This window comes from Primulina eburnea, chromosome 13 (assembly GCF_022965805.1).
Source record: "Primulina eburnea isolate SZY01 chromosome 13, ASM2296580v1, whole genome shotgun sequence".
Classification (NCBI taxonomy): Eukaryota; Viridiplantae; Streptophyta; class Magnoliopsida; order Lamiales; family Gesneriaceae; genus Primulina; species Primulina eburnea.
The window spans coordinates 6,771,994-6,795,931 of record NC_133113.1 but is presented as its reverse complement, the minus strand read 5'-3'; the positions used below and the strand labels follow the sequence as shown (position 1 = coordinate 6,795,931).

Here is a 23,938-nt window from a genome sequence, read left to right as displayed (position 1 = left end):
GTTTGATTCTCAAATTCGCATAAAATTCACGGACTACGGGTATAACGGCGTCTGGCGGGGATTGTGCTATATCTACCCATCCACGTGGCACAACTTCCGCAATTATATTACAATCAAGGTGGGTCATATCTAGCCCTCTTTCAGGAATGATAGATCGAGACACGGTGCTCTCATATACCCGAAAGGCTTCCTCGTTCCAAAATTTGTTAGCATTGTAGGAACGAGACGAGGAAGCCCCGTCCTTTGATTTTTTTCGAGGCGGCATAATTTTCAACAATTTGTATCCACACCAATAATCAACAAATAAAGAGCACAATGCCACCAACAAAGCTTGAGTTCTGAAAATTGACGCCAAACAATAATAATGAGGAAGAAAGGTACCCTTCAAGAAAATAATTTGAGATGAGAATCGGCGGCAGGAGACGGCGGCGGCGGCGGCTAGCTGAGAGGCGGCGGCGGCTTAGAGGTGTGATGGTGAGGAGGAGATTTTGTGATGAGGGAGAGTTTTGGGGGTGGAGGGTTGTGTTTTATGAGAGGTTGTAGATGATTTGTGTAAGGGGAAGAGGATGGATTGGTGGGGAGATGGATTTTTGAGAGGAAAGTGTATGGAGGAGAGGAAATTTTAGAGGGAGGCAGCTGTTGAGTGGGTGAGAGTGTGTTGTGTGTGAAAAAATCGGGGGTAGGGTTTTTAAAAAAAAAGATCTGCGCGCTACCGCGCGCAAGCCTCTGTATTCCGCGTATGCTTGTGTGCGCGCAGTGGCGTGAGTTATGGCGCTGCCGCGCGCTGGCTTTTGTTCTTCAGAGTGTTCGGGGTGCGCTTTGTAGCGCGAGATTTTGCTCGGTCGCGCGTTGCTCTCGGGTTCTGCCCACTGTTCCTGCGCGCGCTGCTGCGCGAGATGTTGCGCTTCCGCGCGCGCCATTGGATTTTGCCAATATATGAGTGCGCGCCATCGCGCGTAATATGGCACTGCCGCGCGCGCGCCATTGGTTTCCTTCGGTAATGATATGCGCGCGGTCGCGTGAGAGTTGGCGCTGGGGCGCGCATGCCTCTGTATTCTACCTTTTTTAAAAAAAAAAAATTAATAACCTGCAAAAATAAAATGATTCAAATTAAAACTTAAATATAAAAAATTAAAAATATTAACTATGAAATTGAAATGAAATAATGAAGCCGAGCGATTGCGAAAATAAATAAATGCGGGTTGCCTCCCACACAGCGCTTGGTTTAACGTCGACAGCCCGATTGTACCCTGTCTGATCAGATCAACTTGTAACTGTCGATATTCCTTACTTCAGTTCCATAGTAGGGCTTAACCCGTTGTCCATTCACTTTGAAGGTTCTTCCATCATTGCACTTTAGCTCGACAGCTCCATAGGGCGACACCGTTTCCAAAACAAATGGCCCCGACCATCGCGACTTAAGCTTACCAGGGAACAACTTCAGACGAGAGTTGTACAGCAGTACCTGTTGTCCTGGTTTGAGCTCTCTTCGAACTATGATTTTGTCATGCCACTTCTTAGTCTGTTCTTTGTAGATCTTGGCATTCTCATATGCATCATTTCGGAATTCGTCCATCTCGCTCAATTGTAGTTTTCTAACCTCGCCAGACACTTTCAAATCAAAGTTCAACTTCTTCACAGCCCAAAATGCCCTATGCTCCAACTCCAATGGTAGATGGCATGCTTTTCCAAATACCAGCCGATAGGGAGACATCCCAATAGGCGTCTTGAATGCAGTCCGATAAGCCCATAGCGCATCATCCAACTTCATAGCCCAATCCCTCCGGTTTGTGTTGACAGTCTTTCCCAGTATCTGCTTAATTTCCCGGTTGGATACTTCAGCTTGTCCATTCGACTGCGGATGATATGCTAGTGCCACCTTGTGCTTCACATTATATTTGGCCAATAGTGAGTTGAAAATTCTATTGCAAAAATGCGTACCTTCGTCACTTATGATGGCTCTCGGTGTTCCAAACCTGGTGAAAATGTTTTTCTATACGAATTTCGCTACAACATGAGAGTCATTAGTACTGGTGGCGATTGCTTCCACCCATTTCGACACATAATCAACAGCTAACAGAATATAAGAATAACCAGAGGAAGGGGGAAAAGGTCCCATGAAATCTATGCCCCAAACGTCAAAAAGTTCCACTTCCAAAATATTTGTCAGTGGTAATTCGTGACGCCTAGAGATGTTTCCTAACCTTTGGCACCTATCACATGATTTTACTAAGGTATAACTATCCTTAAACAAACTAGGCCAGTAGAAACCGGATTGCAATACCTTAGCCGCTGTTCGTGACGCTCCAAAGTGTCCACCATATGGTGAAGAATGACATTTCTCCAAAATTTGTTGTGCTTCAAGACCTTCCACGCACCTCCTAATCACTTGGTCAGCACATCTCTTATACACGAACGGATCGTCCCAATAGAAGAACTTTATATCATGGACGAATTTCTTCTTCTGATGGTAGCTCATATCTGGGGGAAGGGTTCCACAAGACAAAATATTAGCAATGTCAGCAAACCAAGGAAGTACAAAGTTTACCTCAAAAAGCTGCTCATCTGGAAATGTCTCTTGTATGGCTCCCTCTTCTTCCTTCTCTTCTAGCTCAAGTCTTGAAAAGTGGTCAGCCACTTGATTTTCTCATCCCTTCCTATCCTTTACTTCAAAATCAAACTCTTGGAGCAACAAGATCCACCTTATCAAGCGTGGCTTTGCGTCCTTCTTGGCAAATAAGTATCGGATAGCTGCATGATCAGTGAAAACGATTACCTTTGTACCTACCAAGTAGGGTCTGAACTTGTCAAAGGCGAATACTACTGCAAGCATCTCCTTTTCGGTAGTTGTGTAGTTTTGCTGTGCCGCATCCATGGTACGAATGGCGTAGTAGATTGATCTAAAGAATTTATCACGTCTCTGGCCCAACACTACACCTACTGCATAGTCACTTGCATCGCACATCAGCTCAAAGGGCTGCTCCCAGTCCGACACTATCATAATTGGTGCAGTCACCAATGTCATTTTTATCTTCTCGAATGCCTGCAAACAATTATCATCAAATATAAAATTCGACTCCTTTTCAAGTAAATTGCACAGGGGTTTAGTGATCTTAGAAAAATCTTTAATGAATCTACGATAAAACCCCGCGTGTCCGAGGAAGCTCCTTATTCCCTTGATGTTCTTTGGTGGAGGAAGTTTTTCAATGACAACCACCTTGGTTCTGTCCACTTCTAATCCCCGAGACAACACTTTATGTCCAAGGACTATGCCCTCTTGGACCATAAAGTGGCATTTCTCCCAGTTAAGAACTAAGTTCTTTTCTTGGCACTTCTGCAAAACAAGGGATAAGTTATGTAAACAATGATCAAATGACGAGCCAAATACCGAGAATTCGTCCATGAAGACTTCCATTATCTCCTCCACCATGTCTGCAAATATGGCCATCATACACCTCTGAAAAGTGGCAGGTGCATTACATAGCCCAAAAGACATCCCCCTAAAGGCAAACGTGCCATAGGGGCATGTGAATGTTGTTTTCTCCTGATATTCCGGAGCTATAGCAATTTGGTTATAACCTGAATAACCATCTAAGAAACAGTAGTGACAATAACCTGCAAGTCTATCAAGCATCTGATCAATAAAAGGCAATGGAAAATGATCTTTTCGTGTGGCATTGTTCAACTTTCTATAATCAATGCATACTCGCCAACCAGTTACAGTACGAGTAGATATTAATTCATCATTTTCATTTTTTACCACTGTCATTCCACCCTTTTTTGGTACTACTTGTACAGGAGATACCCAGCTACTATCAGAAATAGCATAAATTACACCAGCATTTAATAATTTCAGTACCTCATTCTTCACAACCTCTTTCATTGCTGGGTTCAACCTCCTCTGGTGATCCACATAAGGAGTATACGACTCCTTCATCAAAATTTTATGCATGCATATAGTGGGGCTAATTCCCCTAATATCAGATATCGACCATCCTAAAGCAGTTTTGTATTCTCTCAGCACTCTTAATAATTTATCTTTTTCATCACACGAAAGGGAGGAAGAGATAATTACCGGATACGTCGACTTCTCACCTAAAAAAGCATAACACAGGTGGCTTGGCAACTCTTTCAACTCAGGGGAAGGTGGTATTGCCTCTAGTTTCTCATTTACATCCAACTCCTCGTGCGGTGCATCTTTTCTCTTTTCTTTTTGTAGTGCTTCAAGAGCCACCAATTGCTCTTTCACTTCCCAATTATCTTCATCAACAGTTCCTGCCGCACCTATCAGACAGCTCTCCAAGGGATCCCTCATTCCTGCAAAATCAAGAGACATACATGAGTCTATAACATTAATGCTTTTACAAGTGCTTACCTCATTCGATCCCTTCATGGCGTGATAGATGTTAAAAATAACTTCTTCTCCACCAACTCTCAAGGTGAGTTCACCCTTATGAACATCAATCAATGCCCTTCCAGTCGCCAAGAATGGTCTCCCAAAGATCAATGGAGCATCATGATCTTCTTCCATATCTAAAATCACAAAGTCAGCAGGAAAAATAAACTTATCCACTTTTACCAGTACATCCTCGACGATCCCACGCGGATACGTGAGACTTCTGTCTGCAAGCTGTAGGGTGATAATAGCTGGTTTAACTTCTCCAAGCTCCAATTTCCTGAAAATAGAAAATGACATCAAATTAATACTTGCTCCTAAATCACATAAAGCTTTAGTACAATGAGAACCACCAATAAAACAAGGAATAGTAAAACTCCCTGGATCTTTCAATTTTTGTGGTAATTTCTTTTGTAGGATGGCACTGCACTCCTCAGTAAGCTTCACTGTCTCAAACTCTTGCAACTTCCTCTTTTTAGACATCACATCTTTAATAAACTTTGCATAATTCGGCATTTGCTCCAAAGCATCAGCAAATGGTATGTTGATGTGTATCTTCTTGAAAATTTCCAAGAACTTTGCAAACTGATCATCTAAATTCTTCTTCTTGAATCTCTGAGGATAGGGTAGAGTCGGCTTATACACTGGAGGTGGTTCAACTTTGATTTCAGCCGTGGATCCCTCCACTTCACTTTCTTCAACTGTCTTCTCACTGTCCACTCTCTCTTTGGGACTCTGTACCTCTAAGTCCTTCCCACTCCTCAAAGTGACTGCCTTGCACTACTCTTTTGGGTTCACCTCTGTGTTACTGGGAAATTGCCCCTTGTTCTGATCTTTTAGAGCATTGGCCAACTGTCCGATTTGCGTTTCCAAAGATTTCATTGTGGCATCCATGTTTCCCATGTGAGTCTCCATATTGTCAAGACGAGATTCAGTTCTCGCCATCCTTTTTCCAGACTCAGCAACGAATGTACCTACCAAATCTTCAAATGAAGGCTTTCCCTCCCCCTTTGATGTATTGAACCCCGGTGGAGGATTCAACACATTTTTATTGTTTGCATAAGAAAAGTTTACGTGATTTCTTAATCCAGGATGATAAGTGTTAGGGGGAGGGTTACCTCTATATCCTCCATATCCACCCTGATTTCTGTTGTTGATATATTGTGCTTCTTCAGGGGTGGATAGTTCTTCAGCAACCATCGATGGACCCTCTATTTCAGATGTACTCACTTTGTTCATCGCGGCTATTTGAGTGGTCAATGCAAATACCTGAGCAGTGAGTGACGTAATAGGATCCACAACATAAATTCCAGCTGTCCTTTTTACTCCTGCCCTTTCTGACGGCCACTGGTAGCTATTTATTGTCATCTGTTCGAGCAAGTCATAAGCTTGCTCCGGAGATTTGGCAAAGATCGTATCACCAGCTACAGCATCCACTGTTCCTTTTGTTTGCCCATTTAGACCGTTGTAGAATAACTCAATCTGCACCCAGTCTTCGAAGCCATGGTTTGGGCACTTTCTCAACAGCTCCTTGTATCTTTCCCATGCTTCATACAATTGCTCGAATTCAGTCTGCCTAAACGTGCTGATCTCAATCTTGAACTGGGCAGATTTTGCAGGGGGAAAGTATTTCGCTAAGAATTTTGTGGCTAGCTCATGCCATGTCGTGATGCTTCCCAAGGGAAGCGATTGTAGCCATCCTCGTGCTTGATCCCTGAGAGAAAACGGAAACAAACGCAGTCTAATAATATCATCAGAAACATTATTAATCTTTACCGTGTCCGTTATCTCCAAGAAAGTTCTCAGGTGAACATGAGGATCAGATGTGGCTGTTCCCGCAAACTGGTTTTGCTGCACCATATTGATTAGAGCGGGCTTCAATTCGAAATTATTGGCGTTGATTGTCCCTCTTGCAATCCCAGAGTAATGATTGCTGATCACTGGTCTGAAGTGATCTCTTATAGGAATCGCCTCTGGTTGGTCGCGTCTGTCATTTTCTCTGTTCTCAGCCATTGCTTGGATCTCTTCTCTTCTTGCTTTTCTTAATCTTCTCGCAGTTCTTTCGATCTCCGGATAAAAAATAAGCAAGTCTGATTTTTGCGATCTTAGCATACACTGTCAAACACGAAGAAAAATAAAACGCTTAATCAATATAAGATAAAAGAAAAATAAAAGCTCTAAATTAAAATCTAGACTAATTGGTAACAATACTGATATAAATTCAAATTTGACACTCCCCGGCAACGGCGCCAAAAACTTGTTGCGCGTTTTCCTACCGCAAGTGTACGGTGTCAAGTTTTAGTACTGGTTAGAGTACAGATATCGATCCCACGAGGAGTGTGCGTAAAATTGTATATCAATTCTTGTAATTAAAATAGTCTCAACTTTATTTAGAGAAATTGAATAAACGGTTGGTTTGTTTGAATGAATTAACTGAAAACAATGAATTAATTAAGTCACCGAATTGAGAGATAATAATGAGAGAAAATATCTAGAGAAATGATTTCACAAAGTTTCCACGATAATTATTCACAGTTTAATTTATATTCCTGAATTCCAATCAATTAATGGCCAAGAACACTTAGATTGTTTTATTCCCCCTTTCCCAAGTGACGAATAAAGTGTATCTATCAACTTTGATTCAATTATTCCTAATTAGAATCTACGTTTCATAGATAAATGCAAACAATGTTCTTACTAAGCCTCGCTAAAGTTATACGCCTTCCGAACGCTATAAACATTTAACGATGTGTCTTTAATGATCTATAATCCTAGTCCCTCTCCCGAGTTATAAGATTAATCAAACAACAAACAATTTATGGCCAGTAAATTGCAGTACAGTAAACACAGAGAACACAATTAAACGAAAGCGGACTTCAATCAAATAAACAACGGTGTCAAATCATCGTATCAACAGAGTTACGTCATTCTCTAGAATGGAAGTTTAGTTCATCACGAAATCCAAGAGAAGCCAAGACATATTTGTAGTTCTAGGCATCGACACACCATAAAGTAAAGAAACAAAGGAAAAGATAACAAATCCGAAGTGTCGTCTCTGTTTCCAGATCTGTCGTTCTTCGTATTTGTGACTGTTCTTCGCCCTCTGAATCTTCGTCTCGTGTATGCGCTCCGTGCCTTCTCTCTGTTTTTTCGTCCAAAAACGGCCCCCCCTTCATCTGACCTAGCGATCACGTTTTTATACTCTTTCTGGACGCGGCGCGCGCGCAGTGGCACGAGAAGTCGCGCGGACGCGCGCTAGTTGCTGTGTCTGGCCGTGCATGCGTGCGCGCGGGTGCGCGTAATATCGCGCGGGCGCACACTTATCTCTGGTCTTGGTTGATGCTGCGAGCGCGCGGCTGCGCGTGAAGTCGCGCTATCGCGCGCTGCTCTCGGGTTTGACGACTTGCATCAATGTGCGCGCAGTGGCGCGAGTTGTGGCGCTGGGGCGCGCAAGCTGCTGTCCACGGGTGTTTTCTTGGTTCTTGTCCACGGGTGTTTTCTGATGTTCACCATTCCTGAAATGACAACAAAAACAAACCAAAAAACGCATAATACTGTTCGAAACAAGCATAATTCAAATTGGATTCTAATATAATTTAAGTGCAAATTTTGCACTTATCAGTGCCATCAAGTATAAGAAAGCTTTTGTTTTCCTTCAATTCAATGACAAGAATTATAAATTTTGTCCTTCAAGTGAAGAGTGGAAAAAAGGAGAAAAAATATGTGAGTTCCTTGAGCCATTTTATGACACTACCAATTTGATCTCCGGTTCTTCTTATCCTACATCAAATTTATATTTTATGCAAGTCTGGAAGATTGAAGTTTTGTTAAAGGAAAACTTAATGCATGAAGATGAGGTGATAAGTGATATGTGTAAAAGAATGTTGGGAAAGTTTGAAAAGTATTGGACACAATATAGCATGGTGCTTGCATTTGGAGCCATTCTTGACCCACGGATAAAGCTTTCGATGTTGGAGTTTTTTTATTCTAAGGTTGAGAGTGATTTTGTTAAATGTCTAGAGAAGATAGAACTTGTGAAAGAAAATTTCTATAAGCTTTTTGAAGAATATTCTAAGACTGACAATGCAAGTTCTTCACGACCACGATCTTCTTCTAGCACACAAATTGCTCCCCAAAGTGCAGGAGAAGGTAAGGGAAAGAGCAAAAGCATTTTTTATGTAAGTATTCTAATACTTTTTTTCTTGTATTATTTAACTGATTTATATTTTCATATCATAATTATTGCAATTAATATAGGAAATGATGGCATATGAGAGCGAGACAATTACAAATGTTGAAAAATCTCAAATTGATCTTTATTTGGAGGAGCCAAAACTTGAATTTGCATATCATCAAGATTTGAATGTTTTGGAGTACTGGAAGGATAAAAAACATCGGTACCCCACCATAGCAATGATGGCATGTGATGTTTTGGCTATTCCAATTACTACTGTTGCATCAGAATCAGCTTTTTCCATCGGTGCTCGTGTGCTTACCAAGTATAGAAGTTGTACACTTCCTGAAAAAATTCAAGCTCTTATTTGCACTCGCAATTGGTTGCATGGTTACGTTGGTAATTTTGTTTACAAATTTGTAGTTTGTTGTTGACTTAGTTGATAAATTAGATTATTATTATTTTAATTTTAACTACATTCGTATTTTTGTATTTTAATGTTGATCAAGGTAATGAAGACGACACAAGTGTTAAAATAGCGTTGTCTAATCAGGGATCAAATGCTGATATTGATAAAGGGGGAGATGATGAAGATGGAGGAGAAGAATTTGATATGAATGATTTCATGATTAATGAAATTTAAAAAATTGTATTGTTTTTTTGTTTTGTTTGATGAACTTTAATTTCTTTGAACTCTTTAACGTTTTAGCACTTTGTTCGTTTATTTCACTGTCAATTGTGGCATTTCATGTTTTAACATTTACTCATCTTTGGATTCTTTGACCGCCAACAACCCTTTTTTATTCAGATTACATCACATCGTTTTTTGTTAATTGTTTTGGGTGAACTACAGTATGCAAAACTAAGCAAATGTATTGAAATTGTTTAGATTTTTTTAGACCCGTGGGTTGGCCCAACCCAACCCACGGCCCATCTTTTGGTGGGCTGGGCTGGGATTTCCCAACCCACCAACCCGATGGGCCGGCCCGCCCGAGTCGGGCCGACCCAACTCGACACGGGCCGGCCCGATTGACCGCTCTATTAATGAATATCAAAAGCTTGCTTTATCATTTGAAAAGGCCAGAGTAGAGCAAACTGATCCTATTGACAATAAGACAACAACTGATATATCAGTTGAGATGTTGAGTCTAAAAAGGAGATTGCCGAACTCAATACTGAAAGGAGCAAGGATCAATTAATTATTCAAAAGTTAATGCTTGAAAATTCAAAGCAAACTGAGCTCATTCAGGCTTGGAATAAATCATCCGTTGCATTGACTGATATACAGAACTCTCAGAATTCATTTACTGATAAAACTGGCTTAGGGTTCATTAACCAGGATGAAATACCTTCCAAAGATATTCAACCAAAACTGAATATGGACAAAGAAAAATATATTCACTTTGTCAAATCAGTTATGGTACAAGAACAAGCTGGGCCGAGTAAACTGATTGAACAGCCGACTCATAATATGAACAAGGGCAAAAGATGTGGTATTGGTTATAGCCCAAGAGTTGTGACTGACTCACGAAGTCAGCCACCAAAATTTTTCAGCAAAAACTATTCAAGTGGCTATTCAAACTACTATAACAGCAGGCCAGTTCAGAAACGATACTGGCTGAACAGTCAGTCGAAAAAGGGCCAATCACATGCTGTATCTTCTGCATACCATACACCACACATACACAGGCCAGAAAAGACAATTTGGAATACAGCAACTGGACGGTCAGTTAGACTGATCCAAGTTTGGATTCCTAAAGGACTAATCAACTTTGGACCCAAATAGAAAAGGGTACCACAATCTTATCTGGTGTTTGATTGCAGGTAATAGGTACAAGCATTGGATCTATATGGTATTTGGACAGTGGATGTTCACGCCACATGACTGGAGATTAAAATTTATTATCTCAACTGACTAAGTACACTGGACCAAACATCAGTTTTGGAGATAACTCTAAAGGTAAAACTGTGGGTAAGGGTAAGCTTATCCATGGTAACTTCACCATTAATAATGTTTTATTAGTTGAGAATCTCAAGTATAATCTGATCAGTATCAGTCAGTTATGCGATAATGGATTCCCAGTTCAGTTTGACAAACATTCTTGTTCAGTCAAAAACTCAACTGAAGAGATCATCCTAACTGGCAAAAGGTGTGGAAACACTTACAAAGTCAGTTGGAATGATCAACCTTATGCACCAGTATGTTTTATTGCCTCAAAATCTTCTAAAAACTGGTTGTGGCATAAGAGATTGAACCACCTAAATTTCAAATCTATTGCATATTTGAGTAACCACGATCTTGTTACTGGATTGCCCAAAATGGATTTCATCAAAGACAAAATTTGCTCAGCATGTCAGTTTGGTAAACAAATCAAATCCTCTTTTAAGAACAAGGGTCGTAAATCTTCTTCCCGATGCTTAGAACTGTTACATATGGATCTATTTGGTCCTATACCAGTCATGAGCTTAGGGGGAATGAAATACACCTTGGTGGTTGTAGACGATTTTTCAAGATTCACTTGGGTTATATTTCTCAAGTCCAAAGACCAAACTGCTGCTCAACTGATTAAGCTTTTCAAAAGATTATTAAATGAAAAATAAGTTAGAATTGATAGAATCAGGTCCGATCGAGGAACTGAACTTATCAATCAAATTCTTTCAAATTATTTAGAGAATACCAGAATCAAGCATGAGCTCTCAGCAGCCAGAACTCCTCAGCAAAATGGTGTAGCTGAAAAGAGAAATCAGACCCTCAAAAAGGCTGCTAGAACAATGCTTGCTGATTCCTCTATCTCTCAAAGATTTTGGGCAGAGGCAGTGAACACTGCGTGCTATAATCAAAACAGATCAATGATTAATAAGAATCATATGAAAACACCTTATGAGATCTGGCATGGAAGAAAAAATGTGGTTTCCTACTTCAAAATATTCGGCTGCAGATGTTTTATACTTGTCAATGGTAAAACCCATTTAAAAGCTTTTGATGCTAAATCTACAGAAGGAATATTTCTTGGTTATTCTTCAGTGAGTAAAGCCTATAGAGTCTTCAACAAAAATACTTTGAATGTTGAGGAATCTATTCATGTTGTATTTGATGAGTCTACACTAACTTCTAAGCCAACTGATACAGTTGAGCTAGCTGATAGATTTACAGATATAAGCTTGGACGATAATGATGAAGAAGATATCCATCTTAATCAAAACAATCTCCAAACACCTGAACCTGACATTTTGGATCAATCAGTTGAAGTGGAAGCAAATCTTGACAATCAGTTAGTGGAGCATACAAATGAGAATCAGTTGCCAACTGAATTAGCTCCAACTGAAACTGACGACATTCAGTTACCTACTGAGGAAATTGCTAACACAGAAGAAACAAATGCTGAACTTAGATGGAAGAAATCACATCCTCCAGAATTGGTGATAGGTAATCCATCTGATCCGGTAAGAACAAGAAATCAAATGCTTAACTTATTTATTCATTCAGCTTTTGTATCTCAACTGGAGCCCAAGAAAACTGATGAAGCTCTTGCTGATCCGAACTAGATAAATGCAATGCAAGAAGAGTTAAATCAGTTTATCCATAACAATGTCTGGAACTTAGTTCCAAGACCATTTTAAAAAACTGTGATAGGTACAAAGTGGGTGTACAGGAACAAGCTAAACGAAGATGGGTCAGTTGTGTGCAACAAAGCAAGGCTAGTAGCACAAGGATATAGGCAGGAAGAAGGAATTGATTACGATGAGACATATGCACCAGTTGCAAGACTGGAGGCAATCAGAATATTCCTTGCCTATGCTTCATTCAAAAATTTCAAAGTCTATCAAATGGACGTAAAGAGTGCATTTCTGAACGGCCAGTTGCAGGAAGAAGTCTACGTTGAACAACCCCCAGGTTTTGTCAATCATCACCTTCCTGATTATGTCTATCATTTGAACAAAGCCTTATACGGTCTTCAACAAGCTCCAAGAGCTTGGTACGAAACCCTTTCAAAATTTCTAACTGATCATGACTTTTCTGTTGGATCAGTTGATAAGACATTGTTCAAATTCTCCAAGAATGATCATATTCTACTTGTTCAAATTTATGTTGACGATATTATTTTTGGGTCAACTAACCCCAAATTATGCGAGAAGTTTTCCAAGTTAATGCAGGAAAAATTCGAGATGAGTATGATGGGTGAACTGGCATTCTTCCTTGGTCTACAAGTGAAACAACTGGATTCAGGAACTTTTATCAGTCAAACCAAATACACAAAGGAATTGCTGAAGAAATTTGGCATGGAATCATGTTCAGCTGCAAGCACCCCTATGAGCTCATCAGCTAAATTAGACACTGATCAAGGGGGAATATCAGTTGAGACGACGCTCTACATAGGTTTAATAGGTTCATTATTGTACCTAACTGCTAGTCGTCCTGATATTGTGTTTGCTGTATGTATGTGTGCAAGATTCCAAGCTAATCCTAAGCAATCACACTTTTCTGCTGCCAAACGTATCTTAAAATATCTTAAAGGCACGCAAAATGTTGGTTTATGGTACTCTAAAGACTCATCTTTCAATTTAGTTGGCTATTCAGATGCAGATTATGCAGGTTGCAAGCTTGATTGAAAAAGTACAAGTGGATCATGTCAGTTTCTAGGAGACAGACTGATCTCTTGGTTCAGTAAGAAGCAAACATCCATAGCAACTTCCACAACTGAAGCAGAATATCTTGCTGCTGGAAGCTGCTGTGCCCAACTGCTCTGGATTCAGCAACAACTGAAAGATTATGGTGTTGATGCAAAGGAATCGCCAATATTCTGTGACAACACGAGTACAATTTCTATTACGTATAATCCAGTTCTTCACTCCAGGACTAAGCACATAGATGTCAGACATCACTTCATCAGAGATCATGCTTTAAAGAAGAACATCAGATTGAAATACGTATCAACTGAACAGCAAGCGGCTGACATCTTCACCAAACCACTGGCTGAGACTAATTTTTCTCATTTTCGCAATATACTTGGATTAATTGATTTGTCCTAATTAATTATTATTGCTCGTAATTCATATGTCAGCTTTACTGCTTTCTTACTGATTACTTAAATGAGTTGCTTATTCATATGAGTTTTTTTTTTAACTGATGTCAGTTAGCGTTTCAGTAGTTCTTGTGTTTGTATCTCATACAGATCATTGCAAGCAGGAACAAAGGAAAACGACGATAAAACAAAATAAACATTTTATTAATTGGAGCGAGTTACATTTTCATATTTTTCCTCCACATCAGCTATCCACATACTCAACCATGCAGCTAGTGCTGAAGAAGAGGTTTTGCAGAAACTGTAGGAGGAAGCTATGCGGTGGAGGGTCTCCAGCTCCTTCCGAAGAAAGAGCTGATAGAGATGACCATCCTTGAAGACGTCCACCCCTACAGGAACATTTAAGTGCTCCCGCACTTTTCTTAGTTGGGTCATCCGTTTGAAGGTGGTGACCCGTCCAGAGTAGTACAGGAACTCCAACTCCTGCAACTCCTCCCAGTAGGGAAGGCTTGAGTAAAAGACTTCGTCCCCTATGGCCTTCTTTCTGGCCTGCAGCGAAAACGGAGAGACGCTTGAGCTTCCAGCACCGGCCATTCTTCTTCTCTATGAAAATTATTTGCTGAGATAGCTGTGACTAACCATCTTACTCTTATTTATAGGCCAAGACGAGGGAAATGAAAGGAAACTTCTTTAAGTGACGATTACTCTGCCAAGCACCAGATTTTCCTTTAATCATTTCTGGTCTATTGCCGTCATTTTTCTTAAATGCATTTATTAAGGGGGAATAATGGTCTAAGAGGTTAACTGAGAAGACAATTGTTAGTGAATTCTCAACTGAAAGGACTCAGTTTTACTAACTGATCTATCAGTTGAATATTCCACTAATCTTCTCATATAAGTTAACTAATTAAATCTATTTTATTCCAAATCAATGACGTGACTGTCTGCTAAACTCATGATGTATTTCAGTTTACAACGTGGACTCATTTTTAACCGCTCAAATTGTACACACGCTTATGGCACACGTACACACTCTATTTTTTAAAAAAAATCTCTACGGACTGACACGTGTCCAGAATTTGAATAGTCACGTACATATGTACCTTTACCCGCTTCATTTCAGTTTCACCTTACGATTATTCACAAATTTTAGAAAGCAAGAACTATTTCATTCTTCGAATTTTCCTTCAGGAACTCACTCAGTTATCAATGGCAACCCAGATTCCCGCTTTTATGTTAAACGCTATGGCTATCAACTTTGGATCTATCTTATCTTTTGGTGATGCTGAAGTCAAGAAGGTATTTCAGAAACTTGAATCTGCTGGACTGAGAACATTTTTGGGCCAATCTTCACAGGATATTTATCCTAAAGAACTTCAGGATTTCTACTCCACTGGGATGATTGATTCTGAGGGTAACATTATTTCTACTGTCAATGGTCAGTCGCTGACCATCTCTGAAGACTCTCTTGGGGAATTATTTTCTTTACCCTCTTATGGTTTGGCACAACTTTCGGATGTTAAAGCATCTGATATTGAAGAAATGCAAACCCTTCTCTCTGCTGATGGACGAAAGATTAAGGTTTCCGATCCTAAGAAGGAACTTAAGCATGAAATTCAGTTGCTTGCTGATGTAGTTGCGAAAGGCTTTTGGCAAAAGCTGGATCATTTGCTGCCCTCACCTTGGAGAAATTTCAAGCCATTTCTGTTATTATGGCTGACCGCAAGCTCAACTGGAAGCACCTTATCTTTAACAATCTGAAGAATATGTTTCTGTCTTCAAAACAGTCCAAAGGTTTTGCTGTTCAAATCAGTTATCTGTTGAAAGTAAAGGGATTTGTGGCTGATGATTCTGAAAGGTCATCGAAATTTAAGGTGTTCCATGCAAAGAATACGATGCCACCCAAAACCAAAATGGATATAACTCCTGGTCAGTTTGTGCAAATCAAACAGGAGATTGGGACTCAGTTAGCAGCTCCTAAATCAGTTAAGAAGGCCAAAACGTTGGCTCAAATGAAGGTCGCCAAAAGAAAATTAGTGTTGAGTGCCTCTGAGTCAGAGAAGACTCCATCCCCACAGATTGCGAAGAAACCAAGAACTCAAAAAGTTAAAACAACTTCTGAGGTATCCATTCCTATTGATGCAATTATTTCTTCAACTGATCAGCAGCTTATGGAAGCAGTTCCTCTGCAGATCATTCCACAAGAAGCTTCAATTGGTACCAAAAAGGAATCAGTTGGGATCAAAGCTCCTCTGATTCAGATCTCTCGTCCTACTGGTGTGGCACCTGCTAGACCTAAAGGCATAAAATTTGTAGAGCAGGTGGAATCTACTCGAACAGGATTGGAAATTCCTCACCTTATGAGTACTGATAAAGGGAAAGGGAAGTTGATTGAAGAATCCAGACCCACCAACCCAATTCAGACTCATATTGACCTTGTATGGGCAAAGGTTAACAGTTTTGCTGCTTCAAAAATTAAGTCCTATGATGCTTGGATAGCCTATCGCACTGAAGTTTTTGCCAAGCAATTGAAAAAGAAGTCTGAGCTGAGCAAATTCATCAAGCTGGAGGCCTTGGTGATCAGGACAGTCAAAGCTGCCTCAATTGCTCAAGCTATGGAGAGGAAAAGCTATCTATTTGATCAAACAAGAGCGAAGAAGTTGGCTCAAATTGTTGCCAAACTAAAGACCAACTACTTACCTACAAGTCCTACTGTCTACGATGATCAAGCTGTAACTACTCAGCTAGACACTGATCTTTTAGGACTACTATCTCAAATCAGGTTTTGGGAATTGAATCAAGAATTGGTTCTCCACCAAGGAGATTCAGATGATGACGACGAGGACATATTGGAGGAAGCATCCTCTGACAAAACAGAACCATCATCAGCTTTAGTTCTTGTTCCAACTGAAGAGCCAGTTCATGATAATCCTCTTTCACCTCCCGTTGAACAACAACTATATACTGAAGCTGAGCTTTCCTTCGCACACATTAATTAAGTTATTCAGGCCGTTGTGGAAGAATCCCAGATCTGTGCAATCCAGAAGCCATTCTTTCTACAGAAGAACTTGTTCAGCCAGATCCATCTACTGATCAGGTTATCTCAACTGATGTGCCAATTGATTCTTCGATCCCTTCAACTGATGTGCCAGTTGATTCCATCGATCACCCTTTAGAGGCACCCGTTTCAGTTTTAACACCATCTTCTGAACCAAATCCTCCTTCACCACCTCGGGATCAAGGAGAAATTACTGCTGCTGTTACTTCAGTTCGAGATGCTGCTGAAACAATCTCAACTGATCAAGCCTTGATAATTTCTGAACATACTACAAGTGAACCAAGCACTTCTCGACAATCTCATCCATCTTCATCAGATTTTGATCTCATTTTGGAAGAAGTTCAACATATGCAAGACAGTATGAGTCAAATGATTACTGCCATCTCCAAGATTCACAACACTCAATTATCGCATACTCTGAAGTTGGACGATAATCAGGAATCGTTAAAAACTGTGAAGGATATAAAATCTACTGTTACCGCTCTTTCATTCGCCGTCAACGATATTCAGAAAAATAGAGGAATTATTCAAGCCTGACTGCCACTCAAAACTCTATAAACCGACGGGTCGACAGTATGGATGAAATTGTTGGAAACGAAATTCCGGCGTTTGTCAAAAGATTTACCAACTGAATCCAGCAACTGAATTGGACTAACTGATCGACGTAACTGAAGACGTCATCAGTCAACTGAGCGCTACAACTGAAGTCTATTTTATCGTCAACTGATCTTTACCAGCTGATCTCTCAGCTGTACACGTCATCAGTTGAAAGCGACAATCGACAAATAGTACAGCTATCTGCAACTGGTAGTGGCTCGCCGCATTTCAGAAATGAACAGTGTACTATTGTCAGGATATATCGACGTGGCAATCAACGGTTAGAATATTCAAATATCTTTAATGTTACCGTTGAGAGGGAAGCCTATAAATAGTCGAAGGCAGCAGCTGAAGACAGATCACATTCTCAGTTATCCTACTTGCTGTTACGCTGCAAAAATATCCAATTACATTCAGAAATCAAGCTCACGCTTATCAGTTATATCAGTAGTATCCTAGACTATGCTTTTGAGCTTTCATAGCACTTTGTAATAGATTGATAGATTTTCTAAGTTGTGCTAAGATCAGTTACGATCTGTAAAAGTGTTGTGTACTAAGAGTTTCAGTATTGGCAAAGTGATAAGTCCAAACTAAAGTAGGTCAGTACACTGATTTGTATTTGATCAAAGTCTTTTAGTGAAAATCCTATCTGCGTGATAGAAGGGGTGACGTAGGAGTTATTCAAGTCTCCGAACATCCAGAAACAAATTGTGTTGTTATTATTTTCAGTTAAATACTCTATCTTTCAGTCAGTTAGTTTTTCGAAACTGTTGATTCAGTTTAACTGATTGTTATTGACCGACGGGATATTTTAGATTCGGTTTGTAATACAACTGAAATCAGTTTGTCGAAGAATTATTTTAATTGAGCAGTGTTTATTCAACCCCCCATCTAAACACTCTTCACCCGATTCACCGATCCTTTCACAGTGTTAGAAAATTTTATTTGGTTTCAACGCCCCCAAAAGCTCTTCAGAAATTGTGAGGGGCTGTGGAGAATGGCGAAGGGCGTCTAGGGAGGGGTGAGGGCAAAAGCTGCGTGTACTGGGCGAGAAAGTGGCGTGCTGTACAGGCGAGGGTGCGTTGTGGAGACGAGAACGGGGCGGTGGAATGGCGAGGGCAAGGCGCTAGGACGAGGGCGAGGCTGCTTCCTGCGCGAGGGACGAGGAGCTGGGGGCGAGGTGCTGCGTGAGGGGTGAGGCGCTGCGAGAGGGCGAGGAGCTGCACTGTGGGCGAGGCGTTGTGCAAAGGGCGAGGCACTGCACTGAAGGGCGAGGCTGTGAGGCGTCGCGTGCACTAGGCAGGGCGAGGGCTTGACTTGCGAGTGGCGAGGGGTTGGGCGAGGCGCTGTGAGGCAAAGTTATCGGAGGATGGGCGAGGGGTGAGGTGCAGCGTGTTCGAGGCTGGGTGAGAGCTTGGCTTGCAAAGGGCGAGGGTTGGTTGCCGGTAGAGGAGGCGAGTGCATCGGGAACAAGCGAGAGTGCTAAGCGTGTTGGCGATGGAGGTGATGGCGAGAGTTGGAAGGCGAGCGCTGGAGAGGCTTGGCGAGAGCGATGACTGGAAGGGACAGGGCGATGCGCTACGTGTGATGGTGGCGGGGTGAGGGCGGCGAGTTGGGAGAGGCTTTTGGCATGAGACAAGGTGCGGCCGTAAGCGAGGGTGTGAGGGGATGAGCGCGTGAGTAGGTGGGAGCATGCGGTTGTTAGATGAGGAGAAGCTGCGAATAGAGTGGAGATTGAGGAGTAGTAGAGGAAAAATGCACAACCCGCGCCCGGTAAACCGAGGACAAGACAAAAAATCGAACTTTGAACCTACGATTCAGTTCGACTCGGGAGGGTGAGACTGGTGATACCCCATGCACTGACCCACTACCCTTGGCCCATCCCTAGCCCAAATGGAAGACAAGCCCATAAAGGGACCATGTATTCTCCTATAAATACCAGGTTTGAGTGTTCAGTTAATGAATTCACTATATTGTTTTCAGCAGCACCCTCAGCTACTCCCCCCATATATCCTTAGTCTCTGACTTGAGCGTCGAAGGGGCTACGCCAGGACGTCCTCATGGCCCCCTTCTAACGGCCTTATTCGTGATTTCAGGCTCGAGAAAATTTTGCAACTTGCGTCTGTACTAGTGACCCTTACTGGAATCTGATCCTAAATTTCCTGTGAGTATCATTTTTGTATGTATATGTTATTTTTTTTGGTTTTAAAAAATGTTTTTAAAGGATGTAAGGAATTCCTTGCTTACTGACTGATGACCATACACCCTCTCTCAGATAAGAATGAAGATCAGTTAGAGGATGAAGAACAAACCCAGTTCCAGGGATGATGAAGAAAGAAAAGACATATTCCATATCAATTTATTTCAAGTTGTATTCTTTCGCATCGTAATTAATGTTTTAAATTCCGATGATGTAAAACATTTTGTGATAATTTCGGAGTTGTAAAGATAATTTTTTCTATTTATGAATAAATAGTTTGGTTTGGAAATTTTGTACTTCTATGGCTTGTTTTACAATTATGTGATTGTTAAAAAACTCAGGTGGCAAACGTCCCGTCTCAAGGAGTGACACTTATTATTTGATAATGAGAATACCTCAGTCCGAGTGATACTTGTGATTAGTCACCTTGAGGAATCTTGAAGTAAACCTAATGGATGTAGAAAGTGTCTTTCTAAATAGAGATTTAGAAGAGAAGATTTACGTGGAACATATGAGGGTTTTTCTGCACCTAGGCAATAAAAAAATGTTTATAAATTGGTGAAGTCTCTGTATGGCTTGAAGCAAGCACCAAAGCAACGACACAAAAAATTTGATAAATCCATTATAGAAAATGCATTTAAAGTCAGCGGATACAACAAATGTGTATACATAAAGGACACTGAAAATGACAGTCATTTTATGTCTTTACATAGATAACATGACAGATATGGACCTAACTGATGTAACCCTTGGAATTAAAATCCAACTAACAACAGAAGGGCTAGTTCAAATTCAATCCCATTATTTTGAAAAAATTATTGAAAATTTCCATAAGGATGATTCTATGTTGGCTAGAAATCAAATAGATACGAGTCAACATATATAAAAGAATCGAGGTGAGAGTATCTTCCAATTAGAATACTCTCGAGTGATTGGAAGTCTGGTGTATTTAATGAGTTGTACAATACTAGATATTTCCTAAGCATATAGCAAATTAAGTAGATCCATAAGTAATCCAGGAGCTGAACAATGGAAAGAAATTATCATATTGCTAACGAATTTAAGGTACACTTGTGACCACGGGTTGTGCTATAATAGATCTCCCACTGTTATTGAAGCATAAAGTTATGCAAATTGAATGTATGATATGAAAGACTCAAAATCTACAAATAGATTTGTGTTTACTTTAGGAGATGAAACAACTGCGTGGAAATATTCTAAATAAACCGTAATAGTGAGATCCATGATAGAATATGAGTTTATAACCCTAGAAAAATGTGCTAAAGTGGCTGAATGATTGTATATATTCTTAGAAGATGTTCCACGATGGGTGAGACCCATGCCGGCTATACGCATACATTGCGATAGTCAATATGCAATCGGAGTGCCACAAAACAATATGTATAATAGTAAGTCTAGACACGTATGCGGTAAACACAATACCATTCAACTGAAGTTATGTCTATTGATTATGTAAAGTCAAGTGATAATATAGCGGATCTGCTAACCAAATAGTTAAATAGAGAGTTAGCAGAGAAATCATTTAAGGGGAATGGGATTGAAGCCTATAGAATAAATTGACGTGAAGGAAAACCTAACCTACGCTTACTGAAGATCCCAAGAACTAGATTCAATTGGACAACTTAATCGTACTGATTTAGTAGATCAATGTGTGGGTTATCTCTAGCCTATTCTGATTATGAATAGTGAATGTTGAGGATAAACATATGATATTTAAGCAATATAAAATCACCTATGTGAAAAAGAAGCGGAGCTTCTTGGAAAGAATTGTTAGGCTTAATCCTATATCCTCTCACAGAACCAAGCATGTGTTCATGGCAAAAAAACAAAATCAATCATGAGAACTGAATTGTGTCAAGAAGAATCACATGTTAAGTATATCTTAATTTACACAAACGACAAAATAGTTCAAAAACTTTGCGTCTACTTGTCAATTAATAAGATAAATATATTTCAAAAGGGAAAGTTCAAAAAGTAACATCTATTTATTCTATGCAAGATTCAACTATAGAACTTTATTACAAAGCTTTTCGTATGTATGTCAATTTTCATTCATACGGAGATCGTTGGATTTGAGAAAAATCAGTGTATATAATGGGCTTTTCGGAACAGTAGCTCACTAATCATATGAATAGGAATATAAAATACAAATAGTTTTTGTGAGAGTACAATACGAAGAAATGAATAATATCTACTACTTTTTTAGATTTTTAACCTTCTCACCAAATTCATACATTAATCGTTCATTCGTTCTTAGTACTCTTTATAAATAATGTGGAAAAAAAAAGGGTCTAGAATAAATTTTTCTATCAATCTCTCACGACCAAGCAATAAACTAAATGAAATAATTAAGTGCATTGAATTTGATGACATTCAATAAATGGCCATAAAATACATTCGATTTCATTGGTGCATTTATATACTTGAAGTTATTCCATATACACATAAATTTTATATTCCATCTTTGACCGTAACTTTTGACACCCATTTAATTTCCACCTAATGCCCTAGAAATAAATTCAAAGAACACACAATTTTAAGGGCAAAGTAAAGTAAAAGATTCACGACGAAAAAACTTTGTCCTTCCATTCATTTTTATAGTAGAAATAAATCAACATAAAATTTGATATTTTCTAATATGACCATTGGTGATTAATCTTTGCTCGTCTCCGATCGAGTCCACTGTACTCGAGCATAGTGAGGATAAAGAAGAGACCAGAAAAGCAAATCAAGCAGGATTTAGCAAATATGGATGATGAACACATCAGAAAAAATTTCTGCACATAAAACATGAACAAAATGGAAATTTTCCTTTGCAATGATCTTATCATTGAAAAACACACAAAAACAAGGTTTGAACTCCAACATAATTTGTTTCCTCAAGTCTTTGGTTTCTCCAACAAAGCAGAAAAATACCACTCATTCTTCTCAATCCCACGGTCCATCTTCCTTCCAACATTCCATCGAACTTTTTGGAATCCAACACGGTCGAAGATTGGGACGTAAGTGGTGTTCAGCTGCAACCCCAGGCAGAAGAACCGGTCAACCCAAAACAGTCCACCAGGCCTCAATATCCTATATATATCATATAGAATGAACTCGAGCATAGACTCTGGAATCCAGTTACTTAAAACGTGCATCGAATGGATGATATCGAGGGTATTATCGAAGAAAGGAAACCTCTGAGAAATAGTAACATGCATGGGTACCAATCCACGAGATGCAATGAAGCTGTTGAATGGACCATCGAAGTTCATTGAAGTTGTGATAATAGTCACATTTCTCTCCTTCATTCTTGCAGCAAAAGTTCCCGTCCCACCTCCAATATCGAGCCCGATTCTGATCGTTCCTCGTGGTTTCAAACCAAGAATTTGATCGATCCCATAATCTATACCTCCATTGTCAAAAAGCCATCTTGTTTTCTCCCTACCTTGTAAATGAAAGCAATCTTTACAATCATATCTTGCATTATCCCTGTTCTGTCAACTAAACATTGGTAGTTTTTGCAAGTATAGGGGTCCCAAACAAGGCTTGTGTCTGGTGGAATTGACCACATGCTCTCAGGCAAAGGCGTCGGCTCAATGTAACCAACCGGGGACTTAGGGTGGCAACGCCTCCTAGGAAGTGGCTCACACCCTTTAAGCATGAGTTTTTGCGCAGACACATCGTCCACAGGACAATCTCCTCCAATGACATACGACATGTAATTTGACAAGTCGTCCTTATGCTTCAAGCATGCCCCACCAACCGAAGGATAGACCTTATCCGATCCCATTTGTGGGGTGAATCCAAGAGGAAGCTTGTGAGAGCCTAAGGAAAGTTTGGCCTCATCAGATATATCAGCAAGAAGATCATCGTAAACGAAATGTTTCTCCTTGGAGGTTTCTCTGACGTTTATGTTAACACGGGAGAGTTGAACCGAGAGAGTCTCGATCAGTGAATTGGCGGACTTGAGTTTTTGGCCCAAGTTTTCGAGCTCAAACCGAGTGGCATCGAGGTCGTCTTGCGTGGCATTTAGCTTGATCAAGAGAGTGGTTGTGGAGTCCCAAATAGGGAGAGAAAACTGCTTGGAAAATCTTGAAATAGGGTCTTGCAAATTGGAGTAAGAGCCAGTGACAATGAAGATTGTGAGGATGTTGGTTACTATGATAAGCAATAGTATTTTGAGCTTGTATCTGATTTGAGTCTTTTGGTTTGCTTGGTTTTTGGTAGAGTCTTCGCTTCCCATCCCTCTAACTTGCTTTGGATCTAAGGCAAGTTAAGCTGTTGGTGTTTATTCGGTATATATATTATTTAATTTAACAAGAATTTGCCAAAAATATACATCTTTAAAAAAAAATTCAAGGAAAAAATATATTTCAATATATTCTCTGGTAAGACCGTTAAGATACTTGCGGACTCCTATTTGATATTATTTATAACCCCAATTATATTTATATATATATATATATATTATTATCTTATCTAT

The 23,938-nt window shown here is 39.9% G+C and overlaps 1 protein-coding gene and 1 pseudogene across 1 annotated transcript; one reads left to right on the top strand and one right to left on the bottom strand.

Annotated features, from left to right (window-relative positions):
- The first annotated feature begins 8,238 nt into the window (after window positions 1–8,238).
- On the top strand, window positions 8,239–9,213 carry LOC140810247 (zinc finger BED domain-containing protein RICESLEEPER 3-like). The gene is made up of 3 exons (XM_073168120.1): window positions 8,239–8,574; window positions 8,654–8,969; window positions 9,080–9,213. Exons 1-3 carry the CDS (start codon window positions 8,239–8,241, stop codon window positions 9,211–9,213), a joined length of 786 nt encoding a protein of 261 aa, XP_073024221.1.
- Window positions 9,214–22,176: 12,963 nt separating this feature from the next.
- LOC140809902 (probable methyltransferase At1g29790) lies at window positions 22,177–23,711 on the bottom strand (annotated as a pseudogene).
- Between the last annotated feature and the right edge of the window lie 227 nt (window positions 23,712–23,938).

What these genes read in the sequence shown, in the direction of transcription:
- LOC140810247 (XM_073168120.1), top strand. Translation starts at nt 8,239, where the DNA reads ATGCATGAAGATGAGGTGATAAGTGATATGTGTAAAAGAATGTTGGGA. An exon ending in AGAGCAAAAGCATTTTTTAT is followed by an intron (nt 8,575 to 8,653) that starts GTAAGTATTCTA and finishes CAATTAATATAG; the next exon opens with GAAATGATGGCATATGAGAG. An exon ending in TTGGTTGCATGGTTACGTTG is followed by an intron (nt 8,970 to 9,079) that starts GTAATTTTGTTT and finishes ATGTTGATCAAG; the next exon opens with GTAATGAAGACGACACAAGT.